Here is a 21360-nt window from a genome sequence, read left to right on the forward strand (position 1 = left end):
GGATGTGTTCAGTATGTACTGCAATTAGCTGACGAGGTCTATTTCTGTACAGCAGTCCTGCCCGTTCACAAAGGAGGACACAAATAACCTCCCAAAGATGTCGGGGAACAAAGGGTCTAATGACAGGGAGGAACTGATAGAAATCAGTATTTGTAGGGAAATGGTGTTGGGGAAATTGATGAGATTGAGGGCTGATAAATCCCCAGGGCCTGATAATCTACATCCTAGGGTACTTAAGGAAGTGGCCCTAGAAATAGTAGATGCATTGCGGGTCATCTTCCAAAATTCAATAGACTCTGGAACAGTACCCATGGATTGGCGGATAGCTAATGTTACCCCACTGTTCAAAAAGGGTGGTAGAGAGAAAACGGGGAATTATAGACCGGTAAGCCTGACATCGGTAGTGGGGAAAATGCTCGAGTCCATTATAAAGGATGTAATAGCAGAGCACTTGGAAAAAAAGTGACAGGATCGGACAAAGTCAACATGGATTTACAAAAGGTAAATCGTGCTTGACTAATCTACTGGAATTTTTTGAGGATGTAACTGGTAAAATAGATGAGGGAGAACCAGTGGATGTGGTGTATTTGGATTTTCAAAAGGCTTTCGATAAGGTCCCGCATAAGACATTAGCATGTAAAATTAAGGCACATGAGATTGGGGGCAAGGTATTGACTTGGATAGAGAACTGGTTGGCAGACAGAAAGCAAAGAGTTGGAATAAACGGCTCTTTTTCCGAGTGGCAGGCAGTGACTCGTGTGGTACTGCAGGGATCGGTCCTTGGACCCCAGCTATTCACAATATATATTAATGATCTGGATGAGGGAACTAGATGTAATATCTCCAAGTTTGCAGACGACACAAAGCTGGGTGGGCGTGTGTGCTGTGAGGAGTATACCGAGAAACTCCAGTATGATTTGGATAGGTTGGGTGATTGGGCAGAAGCATGGCAGATGCAATATAACGTGGATAAATGCGAGGTTATCCACTTTGGTGTCAAAAACAGGAAGGCAGATTATTATTTGAATGGCAATAGATTGGGAGAAGGGGAAGTGCAACGAGACCTGGGCGTCCTTGTGCAACAGTCGTTGAAAGTAAGCATGCAGGTGCAGCAGGCGGTTAAGAAGGCAAATGGTATGTTGGCCTTGGTAGCGAGAGGGTTTGAGTACAGGAACAAGGATGTCTTGCTGCAGTTGTACAGGGCCTTGGTGAGACCACATCTGGAGTATTGTGTGCAGTTTTGGTTGCCTTATCTGAGGAAGGATGTTCTTGCCATGGAAGGAGTTCAGCGAAGATTCACCAGGGTGATACCTGGGCTGGCAGGAATGACGTATGAGGAGAGATTGGGTCGATTGGGCTTGTACTCGTTGGAGTTTAGAAGAATGAGAGGGGATCTCATCGAAACTTATAAAATTCTAACAGGACTACACAGACTAGATGCTGGAAGGATGTTCCCGATGGTCGGGGAGTCCAGAACCAGGGGTCACAGTCTAAGGATAAGGGGTAAGCCATTTAGGACAGAGATGAGGAGGAATTTCTTCACCCAGAGAGTGGTGAACCTGTGGAATTCTCTACCAAAGAAGGCAGTAGAGGCCAATTCATTAAATATATTCAAGAAGGAGTTGGATATATTTCTTAAGACTAGGGGGATCAAGGGATATGGAGAGAAGGCAGGAACAGGGTACTGAATTTGGACGATCAGCCATGATCTCATTTGAATGGCCTACTCCTGCTCCTATCTTCTATGTTTCTTTCTCCCTTACCCCAGGAGGCATGTTTTACTGTTGCATAATGCTCTATTTGGTAATTGTGGTCAAAACATTCCATTCATGTGACAGCTGCAGATTCACAATTACTGCAAATTAGTGGCTTATTTGCATTAAGTGGTTCAGTGTGAGCATTGCAGAATTGCTGTGGTATTGTGGAGTCGCAACTCCATGTCTTGACCTCAGAGTTGGCCTGGTCTGGCAAGGAGTAGCCTCACATGATGCTTGTATAAACAGCTGATGCTTATCTCCTGCATTTTTTGCAGGAAGGGAAAACTGTGTATTGGACTAGTAATCCAGCACAGAAACCTAATCTAGGCAGCTACAAGTATGGGAATATCTTCTTTAGTTTGGATCATTGCAATTTAAAGTGTGATGAAATAGCTATGAATGAAGTTGGAACAGATCAGGGGATATGAGTGGGCTCAGTGCTCAATTGTGGAACAACAATCAACTAGAATGCTGAACTATATTGGCGAAACAGTGGAACATCAGTCATGCTTAACTGCGCAGTGGTCTAATCAGGTAATCTCGAGTACTGTGGCCAGTTCTGGTCACCAAGACACAAGGATGGCACATGAACCCTGGCGATGGTGCAAGAAAAAGCCACAAAATTGATTCCCTAGTCCCAGAGAACGGAGACATGAGGAAAGAACAGAAAAAAATTGGGTTTCTTAGTGAAGATCATAAACTGTATTGTAAAGTTCGATCTAGAACACTACTTCAAGTTAAGAAGTTAAAACATGACAGTAGGACATAGAGACTCAAGTTCAAAATAGCAAACAGCAAATTTAGGACTGATTTTTTTTTTCCATAGTAATTTGCATGTAAAATTATCTTCCAGGTAGGGTAGTGGAAGCAAAACCCAGGACTAATGAGTTTAAACAGTTTAATGATGTAACATGAGGGACTGCAGATTGTTTCTGGATGGAGGTGTATCTAGTTTGCAAAACCTCCATGCATCCTTTTATGTGAAGTAACAAATGATTGGTTAATGAAGTCGAATTTGAATAGATGACTTCCTTGTGTTGAGTATTCTTAGCTTTACTGCTAGTTACTTGACCATCTATGGTTTTATCCTTAAATTTTTAGCAAACTACAAAAAAATTCTGTTTGACAAGACTTTATCGTTTGAGAGTCCTAAATTTCCATAAATTTGTTGAAGGCTGAAGGAGTATTGTGAATCATAGAAACATAGAAGATAGGAGCAGGAGTATGCCATTCGGCCCCTTGAGCCTGCTCCGCCATTCAATGCGATCATGGCTGATCATCCAAGTTCAGTACCCGGTCCCTGCTTTCTCCCCATACCCCTTGATCCCTTAGCTTTAAGAAATATATCCAACTCCTTCTTGAATATATTTAATGTATTGGCCTCTACTGCCTTCTGTGGTAGAGAATTCCACAGGTTCACCACTCTCTGGGTGAAGAAATTCTTCCTCATTTCTGTCCTAAATGGCCTACCCCTTATCCTTAGACTGTGACCCCTGGTCTGGACTCCCCGACCATCGGGAACATCCCTCCTGCATCTAGTCTGTCCAGTCCTGTCAGAATTTTATAAGTTTCAATGAGATCCCCTCTCATTCTTCTAAACTCCAGCGAGTACAAGCCCAATCGTCCCAATCTCTCCTCATATGCCATCCCAGGTATCAGCCTGGTGAATCTTCGCTGAACTCTTTCCATGGCAAGAACATCCTTCCTCAGATAAGGTGACTAAAACTGCACACAATACTCCAGATGTGGTCTCACCAAGGCCCTGTACAACTGCAGCAAGACATCCTTGTTCCTGTACTCAAACCCTCTCGCTACGAAGGCCAACATACCATTTGCCGCCTTAACCGCCTGCTGCACCTGCATGCTTACCTTCAGCGACTGGTGCGCAAGGACACCCAGGTCTCGTTGCACTTCCCCTTCTCCCAATCTATTGCCATTCAGATAATAATATGCCTTCCTGTTTTTGCCACCAAAGTGGATAACCTCACATTTATCTACGTTATATTGCATCTGCCATGCTTCTGTCCAATCACCCAACCTATCCAAATCATCCTGTAGTTTCTCTGCATCCTCCTCACAGCACACACGCCCACCCAGCTTTGTGTCGTCTGCAAATTTGGAGATGTTACATCTAGTTCCCTTGTCTAGATCATTAATATATATTGTGAGCAGCTGGGGTCCTAGGACCGATCCTTGCGGTACCTCACTAGTCACTGCCTGCCATTCCGAAAAAGACCCGTTTGTTCCAACTCTTTGCTTTCTTCTGCCAACCAGTTCTCTATCCAAGTCAATACCTTGCCCCCAATCCCATGTGCCTTAACTTTACACGCTAATCTCTTATGCGGGACCTTATCGAAAGCCTTCTGAAAGTCCAAATACACCACATCTACTGGTTCTCCATTATCTATTTTACTAGTTACATCCTCAAAAAATTCCAGTAGATTAGTCAAGCACGATTTACCTTTTGTAAATCCATGTTGACTTTGTCCGTTCCTGTCACTGTTTTCCAAGTGCTCTGCTATTACATCTTTTATAATGGACTCGAGCATTTTCCCCACGACCGATGTCAGGCTTACCAGTCTGTAATTCCCCGTTTTCTCTCTACCACCTTTTTTGAATAGTGGGGTAACATTACCTACCCTCCAATCCATGGGTACTGTTCCAGATTCTATCAAATGTTGGAAGATGATCAGCAATGCATCTACTATTTCTAGGGCCACTTCCTTAAGTGCCCTGGGGATTTATCGGCCTTCAATCCCATCAATTTTCCGAACACCATTTCCCTACAAATACTGATGTCTTTCAGCTCCTCCCTTTCATCAGACCCTCTGTTTCCCTGACATCTCTGGGAGGTTATTTGTGTCCTCCTTTGTGAAGACAGAACCAAAATATGTATTTAATTGGTCTGCCATTTCTTTGTTCCCCATTATAAATTCCCCTGATTCTGACTGCAAGGGACCTACGCTTGACTTCACCAATCTTTTTCTCTTCACATATCTATAAAAGCTTTTACAGTCAGTTTTTATGTTCCCTGAAAGCTTGCTCTCATATTCTATTTTCCCTTGCTTAATTAATCCCTTTGTCCTCCTTTGTTGAATCCTAAACTGCTCCCAATCCTCAGGTTTACTGCTTTTTCTGGCCAATTTATATGTCCTCTCCTTGGATCTTATGCTATCCCTAATTTCCCTTGTTAGCCACGGTTGAGTCACCTTTTTTGTTTTTTTATGCCAAACTGGGATGAATCTGCTGCATTTTTTAATTGTTATCTTGGACACTTTCAGATGGAAAAAGTTTGATGTATGTAGCTTTTTCTTGCTATGATTATTTAAGGATTTTTAAAATTCCTTTTACCGGACCTGGATCTCATTGTGATTTCTTAATCATTCTTGGCATCATCCAAATGCTGTTGGAGTAGTTCCAGTCCCTTCCTAACCAGATATTTATCAAATTGAGGCTTCAAGACTTAAATATGGCCATTATAAGCTGTACAGGAGAGCAGACATGGCCATGTGGATGATGTCAGATACTGAAATCAGTTTATTTTAAGTCATTTCCTGATTTCTCCATAAACCTATTCAGAATAGTTCTGATGAAGGGTCCCAGACCTGAAACGTTAACTCTGTTTCTCTCTCCACGGATGTTGCCTGGCCTGCTGAGTATTTCCAGCATTTTCTGTTGTCTATTCAGAATAGCACTGTCTTGGAGCTACAGCTTGGCCTACCGCTACACTCTGTGGAAGATGCATCTATTGCAATGATAAAGACAACCCTACATTGAAGGTACTTCATTTTCTGGGCAATAGTGCAGGTGACGTACCTGTTTTACCAATTTCCCTGTAACCAGGCTAGACAGTGTGTGACTGTAGGCTGGTGTGACACAACCTCTTTTCATACCCCTAGCCTGTGGGTAATGTCTGGACTCTGCTTGATGTCTCCCCATGAGAGTATGATTAAAATCAGTTATTCTGTTTGTGGAGGATCACAGGCGCAAATGCTGATGTACCATTCCGTGACATATTTGCTGGACCCTTTTTTATTTTACATGTGCATTTTCCAGCTGAATTAAAAAATTATAGTACAGTATTGTGACTTTGTTTCTTCAACATGTTGTTTTTGTCTGTACAGTAAACGGGATTTATTTAGGGTTTTGATTCCAATCCAACACATTACCAGTCTGCAGTGACATCAAGGTGTTCTAATGTGAATTTGCTGATAAGGATGAGGCAGTCTCACAGGGTACAGTAACGTCGTGGTTATGTTACTGGACAAGTAATCCAGAAGCCTGGACTAATAATCCAGAGAACGTGAGTTCATATCCCACCATGAGAATTTGAATACGGTTTAAAAAAAAGATGGTATCAGTAATAGTGGTCATGAAGCTGTTGAATTGTCGTAAAAACCCAAATGGTTCTCTAATGCCCTGTAGGAAAGAGAACCTGCTGTCCTGTCTGGCGTATGTGTGACTCGAGTCCCACACCAACGTGATTGATTTTTAACTTCCCTCTTAAGTGGCACTAAGCAAGCTACTTAGTTTAGGGATGGGCAAAAAATGCTGGCCTTGCCAGCAGCACCCACCTCCTGAGAATGAATTAAAAAGTGCAGCACTACTTACTGCATGTACGCTACTGCATTTTTTTGAATTTGTTAGAAATCTACAGATGTTTCAAATGAAATTATATCATGTAAATAGAGCACATTTATTTTGTGACCAGTAAAAGCAGCCCTTGTACTGGTTGCAGTTAACTTTTTGTCTCAATGTCAGTGAATTTAGATCAAGCTGTTGTAAAATATGCAATTCAAATCAGCTGTTTCTTTTAGTTCGTTGGACTTCCCATCTCTGCTGTTGTTTTGCCTTAGCTTGGGGTGAGGGTGGAGTGGGGTTGCAGAAATCCTGGTCTGTAACAGAACTTTCTTATGCTGGCTGCTCTGGTCATTGCAAGTCCTGTTTTTATAGTAAACAGAGTCCTATACTACAGTGTCTCAACTTGCCAATTTATAAACTCGTTTTCTGTTTTGCAAATTCCTTAATAACAATGTTATGGCTGCAGTTAACCTTATTAAAAACAACAGTTTTGAAATTAATTTCAAGTCTCATGGGGAAGTGACTCCTTCACATAATTCTACTGCTGAATTAAGTGCTGCATTTACAAAAATTTCAGTTGTGCAATGCAAGGCACCTGATTCAATTTGGACCAAGGTGAACCAGACGAAAACGGTTAATAATATGAAGTGGGTTACAGATATTTTAATTCTTGCACCTCATGATTGAAGACCTTGAAGTGAGCTTGTTAAGATTCATTACCTATGCATATTTGGACAAGCAGAGTATTGGAATAATTTAATTTTTCTAGAGTGCGTGAGGTGATGAATGACATTTTGCACTGATTAAATGGGTTTGGCTGAGATCTTTAATCTGAGTATGGGAGCTATTTATTGCTGGGGATGTTCAGGACAAATGGAGGTTATCACTTGTACTGTTGTATGAAGGATCAACACTGCAAAAAGTCATTTTTAACCATTGTGACTGTTTTTCTTTCAAACACTCTTCATGAAGTACAGAGATTTGGGGCAGACATTTATTATGGTTTAATTTTTATGGTGTTGTGCAGATATCCCTAGATGTACATTCTCAGGAGGTGGCAAATTCCACTTTCCAAAGAGTATGGTACTTGCAGACTGGTCACATAACAGTAATGTTATGTGGGTGGCAGTCATGGCTTTGAATGGCTCTTGCTGAAGATTGGAACTGCTTAGTATGCTTTCTGCATGGCTCCTGGATTACATTTACTGTATATAGCACCTTTCACGACCTCGGGATGTCCCAGAGTGCTTTACAACCAGTGAAGTACTTTTAAAGTGTAGTCACTGTTGTAATGTGGGGAAATGTTGCAGTTAATTTACACACATCAAGGTCCGACAAACGTCAATGTGATAATGACCAGATATCTGTTTTATTGATGCTGGTTGAGGGATAAATATTGGCGAGAACTCCCCTGCTCCTCTTCAGACCATGCCATGGGATCTTTTGCATCCACCTGAGAGGACAGATGGGGCCCCAGTTTTAGATCTCATCCGAAAGACGGCACCTCTGACAGTGCATCACTCCCTCGATACTGCACTGAAATATCAGATTATGTGCTTAAGTCTTTGGAGTGGGACTTGAACCCACAACCATCAGCATGTATGCAATATGCATTCTATAGAACAAAATCTTGGGTCAAACTCGAAAAATAAGTTTAAAAGACGAAGCATTACACATACATTATTCACATGTAAATAAATTCCATTTCTTCTATATAGTATTCTATATATGTCTTGTTGGGGTGTAAGGCCATTTGCCTGGTGAAGTGTATCCTGTGCTGTAATGTTCAGTGGCAATGAATGGAGAAGGGTAGGTTACTTAGTTTCATACTTTTTAACTTGAGAAATGAGAACTATCAATGATCCTATCCTTTGCAACTGGATTTTGAATAGAATTTGTGTTTTGTGCCTGTGTCACTAATTTTCCTCCAGTTGTACAATCCGCTTGTATTTATGTTGGAGGTCAGATATTTAAAATGGGAATTCTGACATTTTTTGAGTTTAAAAAAAATTAAATCCTATTTCATACTGTGTTTGTTTATAATTTTTATTTACCCTAAAGAAAATAAATATTAAAAACTAAGTTGAAATCATATTCAGGTCATGTTATGTGTACCCTTTTGCACATATATCAAATAGTGTGAGCTCTTTTGATACCTACAAGGGTAATATAGTCCCCCTGCCCTGGTGTTTCATTCCCCATTTGAGAAGAGGTGAAAGAAGACTACTGGGGGGTGATGTACAGGGTGTGGAAAAGGGAAGTCTTAGAATGGGAGAACTCAATTAGCTGCCAAAGGAAATCTCCCTGTTGAGATTTGTTGGACTTGGGAACAGCCGTAGTATATACAAGAGACAGAATTTATATTTATGTGTAATTCTTCCTTTTAAAATTATTTTTCTAGTTGCAAGTAGCATTAATGTACAAGATGGTAGGTCATGTGCTTTCAGGCATCAGCAAATGCTCATTTAAAATTGCGCCCTTGTAGAAGATCCAGCCCTTTGCTTTGGTCCTTCTCCAAAACTCTGTGGCTGAGATTGTAAACTCAAAAATATGGAGATTGTGGGCACATGATTCCAGAATTCATTTTAAGATGTGTCTTAATTTGAAGAAGAATGAGAACTACTACATATAATAAAAGTAATCTACCCTTTCCACACCAGGAATCAAGACTAGGCAGTGGATATGTCTGCTTGCAGGTCTGTCTTCTGCCCTTTGGCCCAATTCCTGACAATGTTCAATAAACCATGTGTTATGCTATCTGACTGCTTGTGTTCTTTTGCAAATAGAAGCCGAGAATGATACAGCACAGAAGGAGGCCATTCGGCTCATTGTACATGTGCAGGCTCTTTGAAAGAGCTCTCCAATTAGTCCTATTCCCCTGCCCATTCCCCATAGATCTGCAATTTTTTCCCCTTTTTAAGTATCGATCCAATTCCCCTTTGAAAGTTATTATTGAATCTGCTTCCACCACCCTTTCAGGCAGTGCATTCCAGATCATAACTCGCTGTATCAAAAAAAAATACTCCACATTTCGTCTCTGGTTCTTTTGCCAATTACCTTAAATCTGTGCACTCTGGTTACCAGTCCTTCTGCCACTGGAAATAGTTTTTCCTTATTTACTCTTATCACAACCCTTCATGGTTTTGAACACTTAAATCTCCCCTTAACCTTCTTTGCTCTAAGAAGAACAATTCCAGCTTCTTTAGTTTCTCCACGTAACTGGAGTCCCACAGCCACCCAATGTGGTGCCCAGAATTGAACACAATACTCCAGCTGAGGCCTAACCATTATTTTGTGAATGTTTAGCATTACTTACTTACTTTTGTACTCTCTGCCTCTGTTTATAAAGCCAAGGATCCCTTAAGCTTTTTTCACAGCCTTCTCAATTTGTCCTCCCACCTTCAAAGATTTGTGTACGAACACCCCCAGGTGTCTCTGTTCCTGCACCCCCTTTAAAATTGTACCATCTAGTTTATTATGCCTCTCCTGGAGGATTCACATTAGAGGCTGAAAAAGGCCCTTCACATTTGGCTGACAAAATTCTACAAATGCATCCTGAGTAACTGTCTAGACTGAGAACGTCAGCGAATAAAGTCAGGTCTGGTGAAAAGTGTACACCCAGGCTATTGACAGAAACTGAGTGTTTCAATTCAAAACATTGATGAACATACTCGGCCACTAAAGACGATGTTTTCATTAAGTTTAATCACGTTATTGTGAAATGCAATTTTTATGACTTTATTACAAACCTTATTTTGGACTTGAGAAATTTCAGTTACCAAGGGAAAAATGACGAAGGAAATATATTCAATGCTTTGTATTATCCTTTCAAAGAAATGTGCATTTTCTCCCATCAAGTTTCTTGCTGTGTTGCCAATATGTAATATCGGCCCAGAAATTCAGGTCCCAACGCACGAGTATGTGCTGGGTACTCACGCATAGGCCCAACGAAAGTGCCGGTTTCCTGCATGCACTGCGCATGTGCGGGAAACCGGCACTTCCGTTCCCCTGAAAGAAGGGGTTGACAGGCGGAACGCGTGCGCCGGAGAGGCAGCACGTGCGCATCGAACTTACGTTTTTTTTGCAAGGCCTGCTTTTAACAAGGTAAGTGGTGAATTAATTAAAATTAAAACATTTGTTCCACAGGTTTATTATTTTTAAATACTTTAAAGAAAGATAAGTTTATTTTTAGCCCCATTCGGAAATGTAATTAATTTTTTCAAAAATTTAAATTATTGCTTAAACTAGTTATTTCATGTAATTTATAGTTATTTTAAAAATGTAATGTTTTAATAAAAATGTATTTGAAGTTTTAGTGATGTTTTGGGGCTTAATAGCGTTTATAGGTTTGACAGCTCTTCCTGTCAAACTTATGAATGAAGCATTCCCTGCTACCATTGGCTCTCCATGGCCCACGTGATCCCAGGGGATGCACCAAACTAACTGCGCCCCTGGGATGCGCAAGCACTGCGCGCCGGCAGTTGGAGGAGGCCCAGGATCGGAATCCCACGCGGGCCCACAGCTCAACGGCCGGCATGCTGGGTAAGTGCAGGTCGGAGGCTTGCACCCGCGGGAAGCCTCCGACCCGAATTTCTGGGCCCATGATCATTGAATACATAATACAGCCAATCAGATACAAGTATGACATCACCATCTTTTGCTTAAATTTAGCAATAAGTCTGATGTTTCACCCTTGGCTCCATGGTAACACTTGCCTCAAAGTCAGAGGTCATGGGTTCAAGTCCCACTCCTGAGACTTGAGCACTTAATCTAGGCTGGCACTTTAGTTCAGTACTGAGGGGAGTGCTGCACTGTCTGAGGTGCCATCTTTTGGACGATACGTTAAATCGAGATCCCCTCTGCCCTCGGGTGACAAAATCGATTGCATTGCAGCACACTTTTTAGTTTTTCTTAATTTTTCTCCTCAAGGCTGTGAATAAGTAGGCGAGTCAAGAGTCTCTCCTGGGCACGTTGTTCTAAGTATTCTGCAGAATTGACTTTTTTGACGATTCTCTGCCCTTCTGGTGAATTGGCTGATCTTCACTTGACACAGCAAAAATCGGGGTCGCAGTGGAGTTCGGCACCAGCCTTGGATCCCATTGCTGTGGCCCCATGTAGTACTCCAGTGTCCAGCTGTTCCACTGTGACACACAATATTTTAACAGTTGAATTTCTTAATTGACATCCACTTTCTCACTGGGAATATCAATCGCAAGACCCTGCTTCAAGCAGCACCGGTCCAGACCTGCAAAAATTTGAGCCTGTGCATAAAATAATGATATGCTTAAATTTGTTAAGAAAAATATATACGTCTATCGTGAAGAAGTTAAAGAAACCTGATGTAGGATTGCTGTGATGAGTGGGGCATGCATATTGTTAATCAATGCAACCATACTGAACTTTACTAAATAACAAAGACTTCTGTTATTTTTAATAAGGATGACATCGACAGTCTGAGCCCAGTTCTCAGGGACAACCCTCCGCTTCATGAAGAAGTGAAAGCCTGGGTTAAAGAACAAAAAGTTCAGGAGATTTTTATGCAAGGTATTATTTTGTGTTTTTCTTGTGCACTTGTGTTATCATATGAAAAACACAACTTTGTTTTTATTTCATTTTAATGCACAACTCTGAGCAACGTATTTGACGTAATTAACTTCTTTTGGGACCAGTTATTCAACCTTTCCAACAGTGGAAACTGATATTAAACATTATTTCCAATCCCATGTCTTGTTCCGTTGCAGTTACCCGTTGCTCATTTGTGTGTTGCTCCTTACAGGTCCCTATTCATTGAACGGCTATAGAGTACGAGTATACAGGCAAGATTCTGCCACCCAGTGGTTCACTGGTATCATTACTTATCACGATCTGTTAAGCCGCACTATGATCGTGATGAATGACCAGGTAAACAGACCTTGAGGAATTGCTTATTAGTGCTGCATGAATTTGTGTGTTCATCTGGGTGTTCTGAAGCATTTTAGAAAAATTTAATCTGGATGCTGTGCAAATGTTAGTTAAATTATCACCACCTTAAATTGTGCAATATTTCATGAATGTATACTTGTGTTTCACCTTTATCAAGGTGATAACCCATACAATGGTTCAGTTTCACTGGTGCTAGAAAACTTCAATTACTTTACCGAAGTGGCCCTTTTTCATACGAGCCTCAATAGCAAATGTTGACAGGCTATTCATTATAGCAAAACACAGTTCCCACACATGCACCTTCTAGTAAGGGTCATGGGATAGCTGTCATGGGTGGGAAATGTTTCTATTACAAATGCGGAGTAGCATTAGTGCTTACTCAATGCAGTATTTTATGTACAGTATTCTGATTTAAGTGCAGCAAGTTTAAATTTTTGCTATATATTTTAAATGCTGTCCTGTTTTTGTGAACAAACCAGGTGCTAGAACCACAGAATGTCGACCCTTCTATGGTACAAATGACTTTTTTGGATGATGTTGTTCATTCTCTGCTGAAAGGTGAAAACATAGGCATCACATCAAGACGAAGGTCTCGTTCCATTCAAAACAGTGCAGCAGTTCATGTGAGTATTTAAGACGATTAGTATTTAATGTCGAATGCTAAAGGCTCCTATATTTCTAGTCAGCAAGTCCTATTTATCTAATCACTGCATGTTTCTACTCTTGTTTAAATAAAGAATAATAGCTGTGTCTGGGAGTAATTAGAAAGCAGTAATCTGATTAATTAGTTCAAATGCTACAAAATTGGAGAGGGTTGTTTGCATGATCTGCAACTCATCTAAACTCCAATATGTAGGTGGCTTTCTATTGCACTTGCAAGGACTTTCATGTGGGTAATTTTATTTTGTTCTACTTTATTCAATGATACTGGTTTTTATTTTTGACAATGCCAGTGCTCTGCATGGTGGTAACCTTGTGACTGATTTTATTGCGAGTTTATTGAGAAATGTTGCTGTTTATGAAAGGAGAAAATTAATGTTTATTAATCAAATGTTCACTTCTGGATATATTTCTAAATGCATCTACAGGAAACTTTGTGATATCTGGCACCAACAGGACCGAGCTGTTGCCGTCCCATCAAAACTGCCGGACAAACCAGCGCTAATGTTAAAACATACGGAAGCTTTTGAGCTCCGTATCTAGCAACAAACCCTGTTCAGCTTCTAAACAGTCGGCCGTAGCTTGCAAGCGTCTCTGTTGCTAAGCAACAGCTTTAGCTAGACCTTGCAGAGCCTGACTGGTGGAAAAAAAAGCAACGAAAAGAAAAAAAACTTATTAACCTTACTAAATTTTGCCGGTGGCTCGAGCATTCCGGACAGTTAACCTCTGGATAAACCAAAGTTTCCTGTATATATATTTAAAACTCTTTATAGTATATAGCATGTCACACATCTATCGTATAGCATGTCACACAGTAGATGTGGAGGTGCCACATTATATTGACCTGTGGCAGAAAAAAAACTAGCCATGCTTTTTCCATTGACTCAACTTAGGCAACTTAGCCATATTTGATTCACTGATGTACAGATCCCACAGAAACTAACAGGAAAGCAATTCCTTTTCAAAGGCTGCAGTTTTAACAATCACACTGTTTGTGACTCCATTCTAAATGACGTTTCACTCTTTTTAACGTATTTTAAATCTTGCTTCAAGTTCCTGCTTTCTCTCTCTTTGTTGCATGCAAATTTTTATTTTTTATGCTGTTTCAAATGCATGATTGGATCTGACCTTGACTGCCATTCACTTTAAGAACCTGTTTTTCATTTTATTAATTTGCTTCCATTTTTATATTATTGCACTGTGATGTTTGTGGCCTCAAATTTGATCGGATTACTGCTTTCTAATTACTCCCAGTTACATAGCTATTATTCTTCATTTATACAAAAGTAGAAACAAAGAAATAAAGTAAAACTTTTTTTCCCTGCAGATTTCAGATTTTACTGCCACAAATGTGTACGCCCATGGGGCCCCTTTGTTCCCCACCCATACATGAGGTTCTTTATATTGGTTGGGATAAACAAAAAATGTTTTGTTTCTTTCATGTAAATTATTAATGTTCTCTACAGTTTTAGTTCCCGTTTGTGAAATTCACCGAGATTATGTGTATACTCGATCCAACTCCCTTTCCACGCATGCTAGTTCCTGCAATTCAAAAGAACACTCGATCCAACTCCCTTTCCACGCATGCTAGTTCATGCCCTTCAAAAGAACACGCGATCCAACTCCCTTTCCATGCATGCTAGTTCAGCCCTTCAAAAGAACACTCGATCCAACTCATTTTCCATGCATGCTAGTTCTTGCTCTTCAAAAGAACACATCAAATGGCAACCCATGGGGAGACACAAACAATAAACATAATGGTCCAGAATTTCCTGAAATGGTGTAACCGGCAAGTTACTGTATGTCAAAATTATGCTGATCTTCTCCTTGGAACGTAAAAACCAGTATAAAACAAGTGGAAATCAGCATGAACATTTGGGGCCCGAGAAAAGCACTGAACTTGTGCCATATTCCTTCTTTAAGTTCCCGTTCATTCATGAAAATTAAAGTTTGAAGCCATCAAACTATTACTTATGCACATTAGGCACAGCATGTTTAAGAAAATGCAGCAGTGCAAGTTTTTCAATTTTGGGTACAGATCATTTTGATGCCATAAAAATGCATTCGAAGATACAGAAATTACATTTTAGGTCTCGATTAAGTCTCCATTTTCATCATGTCTGAGACTTCAACTTCTTGCTACTGTGTTTCTGAATTGCAGGCTGCTAATGTAGATTGCAAATTCCCAACCAACATTACTCCCCTGACGAGATTCAGGTTCTACCTTGAATTCCCACTGCTTTCAGTTTCACACACCGCTTTTTGAGAGGAACGTTATTGAAGACTTTCTGGAAGTCTAGATACACTACATGTTACAGTTTTCCACAATCTAGTTGGGATTACGCTGCCTCAGAAGAAGTCATGGAGTTGGTTAAGCAGGATCTTGCCCTTTTTAAAATTATGTTGGCTTATTTACTATAGTATTCTCAAATTTGCTCCTGATCGATTCCTCGATTCCATCATTTTACTAGTTATTGATGGGGCTCCAGTTACATGAATTAGATTAATCCCCTTTTTTGAATGTGAGTACTTGTGACCTTATTTCCATTCTAATGGAACCTTCCTAACATTCAGTGACTCCCTTGTAGTGTATGTGCCTTTAAGAGCCCCCTGTGTACTGTAATGCTGGTAATGTCCACTCGGGCTATATAAGCCTGTATATTGTGTTGTATCAGTTAGTTCCCCTCCAGACTTTGTTCAGTAAACACCTGTGAAACCAACTCCTGTCTTCAGTGTCTCTATTAACACACGGACACAACAGTGGCGACGAATTGGAAACGGACTTACCTGCAATTCGGCAGCACCTCAAGGACATCGATTCCTCTGACGTCCAAAGTCGAAGAAAAGCAAGAAAAAGAAAAAGCTGTGGTTTCACCAGCTAGCCGAGCTGGTGGCAGGTACTGCAATAATCCTTCCTGGGCGTCGGGCTGGGGCTCCAGCGGCTGGCTCTGCAGCAAGGCCAAGCAGTGAAGGCGGAGGCAAGCAGTAACAGACAGGGAAGGAGCACTCGGGAGACGGCCAGCGCTGCAAGTAGGTCGGCGTTCAGACCTAGCAGAGAGAGTCCGGCGGGAACGAGTCTCCACCTGTAAATAATTTTTTTTTTAAAAACCGCGGAAAACAGCGTTGTCATCGGCAGCAGCGGCGGGGAAGCTACATATCTTTTCTGCAGAAAAGAAAGAAAAGCGCAGGAAGCGCCATTTTTTTTCCAGGATGCCTAAGGCTGGCAATATTGATGCTTTTGATAACGATATCGAGGATTGGACCACATATGTGGAAAGAGTGGAGGTATATTGCACCGCAAATGGAATAGAAAATGAAAAAAAAGCGTCGGTACTTCTAAATCTAATGGGCGCAAAGACATACGGGCTGTTACGAAACTTAATCACTCTAGCCAAACCAAAGGACAAGAATTTTAAAGAAATTGTTGATACCCTACAGGAGCACTTAAACCCAACACCGCTGCTGATAGCGGAACGATTCAAATTCTTCAAGAGGAATCAACACAAGAATGAAAGTAACGCTGATTACCTCACTGAATTAAGAAAGCTATCAAAGCACTGCCAATTCGGGGCAGGACTAGCGGATTATCTTCGAGACAAATTCGTCTGCGGTCTCCTAAGTGAAGGAACACAGAAAAGGCTGCTTTCTGAGAAAGATTTAACACTGGACAAGGCTTTCAGTATGGCTGTATCATACGAAGCAGTCGCAAGAGGAGCTGCAGAAATACAACAAAAGACACAGGACTTCGGCACCCATGAAATGACACAGGGTTTCGAGAGATGTTATCGCTGCGGCAGATCCACCCATGACCAGAGGGACTGCTGGTTCAAGGACAAAGCATGCAGGCAATGCGGAAAGATTGGACACATTGCACGGGTATGCCGATCTGGACAAAAAAGATCCACGGACAGGGAAAAAAAAATCAATAAGGAGAAGGACAGAAAGGTACAAATGATGACGGACAGTAGCTCCGAAGACCAGAAGAGCGATAGCGACTCCGAAAACAAGAGACTAAGCTGTCTCAAATTACATAATGTAATTGCCAAAGAAGATTACCAGACCATTTGTGTTACCCTCACGATAGCAGGGTCCCCAGTTAAAATGGAGCTCGATACAGGATCAGCTCTGACCGTCATAAATCGACGGGATTACGAGCGGCTATTTCCGCATATACCTTTAAAAGACACATCCATTATCTTGAAAACATATACGGGGCAGAAAGTATACCCCAAAGGAAAAATAAGGGTGCCTGTTGTATACAACGGCAAGGAAATACAAAAGTTGTATTTATACGTTCTACAAGATGGTGGTCCACCGCTGTTGGGACGTGAATGGATCAGGAAAATAAGTTTAGACTGGCACTCCATTCAAGCACTGACTGTGACCAGTAAGGAAAAAAATGATGATGACGTCATACCTGAACGATTAAAAGACATCTTGGCCAACGCCAAAGAAGTGTTTGAAGAGAAACTAGGAACTTTGAAAGGCATCACCGCCTCAATAAAAGTGGAAGATGCGGCAATTCCCAAGTTTTTTAAGGCAAGACCGGTGCCATACGCAATTCGTCCAGCAGTCGAGGCAGAGCTGGAGAATTTGGAAAAGGCAGGCGTATTATCCAAAATAGATTGGAGCGAGTGGGCAACACCCATCGTCCCAGTCATGAAGAAAACGTTGAATAATGATAAATCTGAAGAACTAGGAAAATTTGCATCTGTGGAGACTTCAAGGTGACTGTAAACCCGGTCCTTCACACGGTGCAGTATCCTCTTCCGAGGATAGAAGATATTTTTGCCTCACTATCCGGAGGGAAACGTTTCACCAAAATTGACTTGGCACAGGCATATCTACAGATGGAGGTTGAAGAGGCCTCTAAAAAGTATCTCACGATAAATACACACAAAGGCCTGTACCAGTACAATCGACTGGTTTTCGGAGTAGCATCCGCTCCAGCTATCTGGCAAAGAGCTATGGAGCAAGTCCTCCAAGGGATTCCGGGGACTCAATGCTACCTAGACGACATCCTTGTAACAGGAGAAAATGACAACGAGCACCGTGCCAGTTTGGAGCAGGTGCTCACTAGGCCGAGAGAACGGGGCCTATGAGCAAATCGCCCCAAGTGCGAATTTTTCCAGAATCAAATATCATATTGTGGCCACATAATTAATAAGGAAGGGTTGCATAAGTCACCTGAAAAAATTGAAGCGGTCATAAAAGCCCCAGCACCTGAAAATGTTTCGCAATTAAGGTCGTTCCTGGGATTAATAAATTACTATCATAAATTTTTACCGAACTTATCAACTCTTCCGCACCCTCTTAATGAACTGCTACAAACAGGAGTAATTTGGAAATGGAGCGAAGACTGTCAACGTGCCTTCCATAAATGCAAAGACTTAATCACGTCCAAAGAAGTTTTGGCTCATTACAACCCATCACTGCCAATCAGACTGGCGTGCGATGCATCCCCTTACGGCGTAGGAGCGGTATTATCGCATAAATTCCCTGATGGCTCGGAACGACCGATAGCTTTTGCGTCACGCTCATTGAACTCAGATGAGCGTAACTATGCCCAAATCGACAGGGAAGCACTCAGCCTGGTATGGGGAGTGAAGAAATTCAACCATTACCTACACGGACAAAAATTTACCTTGTTGACTGACCATCAACCCCTCATCTCCATATTCAACCCTAAAAAGGGTGTTCCCATTATGACAGCGCAAAGGCTACAGAGGTGGTCCCTTTTTCTAGGGGCACACCAATATAACATAGAATACAAAGGATCAAAACCGCATGGGAATGCTGACAGTTTATCGCGCCTACCGTTGCCAACAGTAGAAGAGGCACCTACCGTAGACCCAGTGGAGATTTTCCACTCTACCATAGTCGAATGTCTACCAGTAACAAATTCTGCCATTGAAAGGGAAACTAGAAATGACCCGACTCTCTCACGAGTCTACGATTTAACAGTGAAGGGATGGCCAGCACATGGCGAACCACTGTTGCCAGCATTCTCGCAAAGAAGAGAACAGCTGTCAGTGTGCCGAGGAACCTTGGTGTGGAGATCCAGAGTGGTGATTCCACCCAAACTCCAGGATAAAGTTCTAAAGGAGCTTCACGAGGGGCATCTGGGTGGAGTGAAAATGAAGAACCAAGCCAGAGCGTTTGTATGGTGGCCAGGTATCGATGGAGACATCGAAGAAATGACCAAGAGCTGCCTAGGATGCCAGAAGGTCCAAAACGCCCCACCACAAGCCCCTCTACATCCATGGGAGTGGCCCTCATCTCCATGGCAAAGGGTACACATCGACTTTGCTGGTCCATTTATGGACTCAATGTTCTTAATCGCGGTTGATGCACACTCCAAGTGGCCGGAGGTAATAAAGATGTCCTCCACCACCACGGGAAAAACCATCACAGTATTAAGGACCATATTTGCCAGGAATGGGCTGCCTGAACAGATCTGTTCTGATAATGGACCGCAATTTGTGTCCGAAGAATTCAGGAAGTTCTTAAAAAACAATGGAGTTAACATAGAAGATAGGAGCAGGAGTAGGCCATTCGGCCCTTCGAGCCTGCTTCGCCATTCAACGAGATCATGGCTGATCATCCAAACCCTAGCACCCGGTCCCTACACCGACACAGCCATCCCACACAAGCCCTATCCCCGTAACCCCATAACCCCACATCTTTAATCCCCCCTAACACTAAGGGCCAATTTTTTATCATGGCCAATCAACCTAACCCGCACATCTTTGGACTCTGGGAGGAAACCAGAGCACCCGGAGGAAACCCACGCAAACGGGGAGAATGTGCAAACTCCACACAGACAGTCACCCGAGGCCGGATTTGAACCCGGGTCCCTGGCGCTGTGAGGCAACAGTGCTAACCACTATGCCACCGTGCTGCCATAGTTAAGCACTACACGTCCGCCCCATACCATCCCGACACCAATGGATTGGCTGAAAGGTTTGTCCAGACCTTCAAGAAGGCCATAAAGGCCATGGGTAATGAAGACATAAAACTTCAGCATAAGGTGGATAACTTCTTGTTTGCATACAGGAATGCAACACATATGGTTACAAACCAAACTCCCGCCATGATGTTCTTCAATAGAAGCCTAAGATGCCGGCTGGATTTGATCAAGCCAAACCTCAGAAGGGACGTGGAGAACCGGCAATTTCAAGGCATGAATGAAAGGCCAACTAGAACCTTCCAGATAGGTCAACAAGTTTTGGCCCGGGACTACCGTACCGAGAAATGGCAGCCTGGAACTATCTGCACACGACTAGGACCGCTGATGTATACCGTGGACATTGGAGAAAACATAATAAGGCGCCATGCTGACCAAATCATAGAGTCATCCGAAAAGGGACAACCTACACCACAACTCTATACGCCTAATGATGAAGTAGAGATACCCATAGTATCTACCTCCGATCCGGTGATACTGGAACCCGATGAACCCGACACTGGCATTCAAGCCGAATCAGCCTTGCCAAAAGAACCTACTACACCACCGAGGCGTTATCCGGACCGAGTCAGGAAGCCTCCAGAGAGACTGACTTATAATTGATTAACTGTCGCAATGTGTAGATTATTTTTCTTGTAACATGTAATTAATAATTACTTAAAATATTATGTACTGGTTGGCTAAAAGGGGAGGAATTGTAGTGTATGTGCCTTTAAGAGCCCCCTGTGTGCTGTAGTGCCGGTAATGGCCACTCGGGCTATATAAGCCTGTATATTGTGTTGTGTCAGTTAGTTCCCCTCCAGACTTTGTTCAGTAAACACCTGTGAAACCAACTCCTGTCTTCAGTGTCTCTATTAACACACGGACACAACATCCCTCATGATGAGTATCAGCACTTCACAAATTTCACCCTTAGTTTCTATTAGTATTCTTTGGTAAATAACATCTGTCCCCATGGATTTTTTTTTTTTATTCGATCCCTTTAAGCCTATCTAGCATCTCGCTTTTACTGATATTGAAGTCCATAATTCTCTAATAATGGAAGGAATGTTACTAGTTTTCTGTAGTAAATACTTCAACTAAGTAACTATTGAGTATATTAACTGGTCTCTGCTCATCTCAGTTTTACCTTTTAAGGTTCTTGCCACTGTCCCAAGTGTCCTTATATGGAAGAAATTTTGTGCTGCTGTGTTGGACAACTGTGCTCATGTCAACTTTTTGACAGCCTTCTGAAGCTTCCTGTATTTGGAATAGAACTTCTCGCCTTTCCCCTTCGAGGCTTTATAAAGCTAAATTTTTCTTTTACTTTGGATTGATTATCCTTTTAATCCATGTTGAGTCGTGCTTTCTGACTATTTCTTTTGCGTTGATCTTGGGCATGTATTTGTCTTGCAAGCTCCTCAGTACGTCTTTGAAAGTATTGCGTTAGTCCTCACCTGATGTGATGTTAAATAGTTTCCCCCTTAGTTAATT

The 21360-nt window shown here is 41.9% G+C and overlaps 1 protein-coding gene across 6 annotated transcripts in view; it reads left to right on the plus strand.

Annotated features, from left to right (window-relative positions):
- The window catches only part of jmjd1cb (jumonji domain containing 1Cb), a 385858-nt gene that overhangs the window by 266504 nt on the left and 97994 nt on the right, over positions 1-21360 (plus strand). For all 6 annotated transcript variants that reach the window (XM_085994973.1, XM_085994976.1, XM_085994975.1 and 3 more), the window contains 3 exons: positions 11777-11882; positions 12115-12239; positions 12740-12883. In XM_085994973.1, coding sequence (XP_085851099.1) covers positions 11777-11882; positions 12115-12239; positions 12740-12883 — 375 coding nt within the window. The remainder of the gene's footprint in view (positions 1-11776; positions 11883-12114; positions 12240-12739; positions 12884-21360) is intronic.

The sequence above is a fragment of the Somniosus microcephalus genome, chromosome 8, assembly GCF_052327205.1.
Source record: "Somniosus microcephalus isolate GS21.2 chromosome 8, FLI_Smic_1.0, whole genome shotgun sequence".
Classification (NCBI taxonomy): domain Eukaryota; kingdom Metazoa; phylum Chordata; class Chondrichthyes; order Squaliformes; family Somniosidae; genus Somniosus; species Somniosus microcephalus.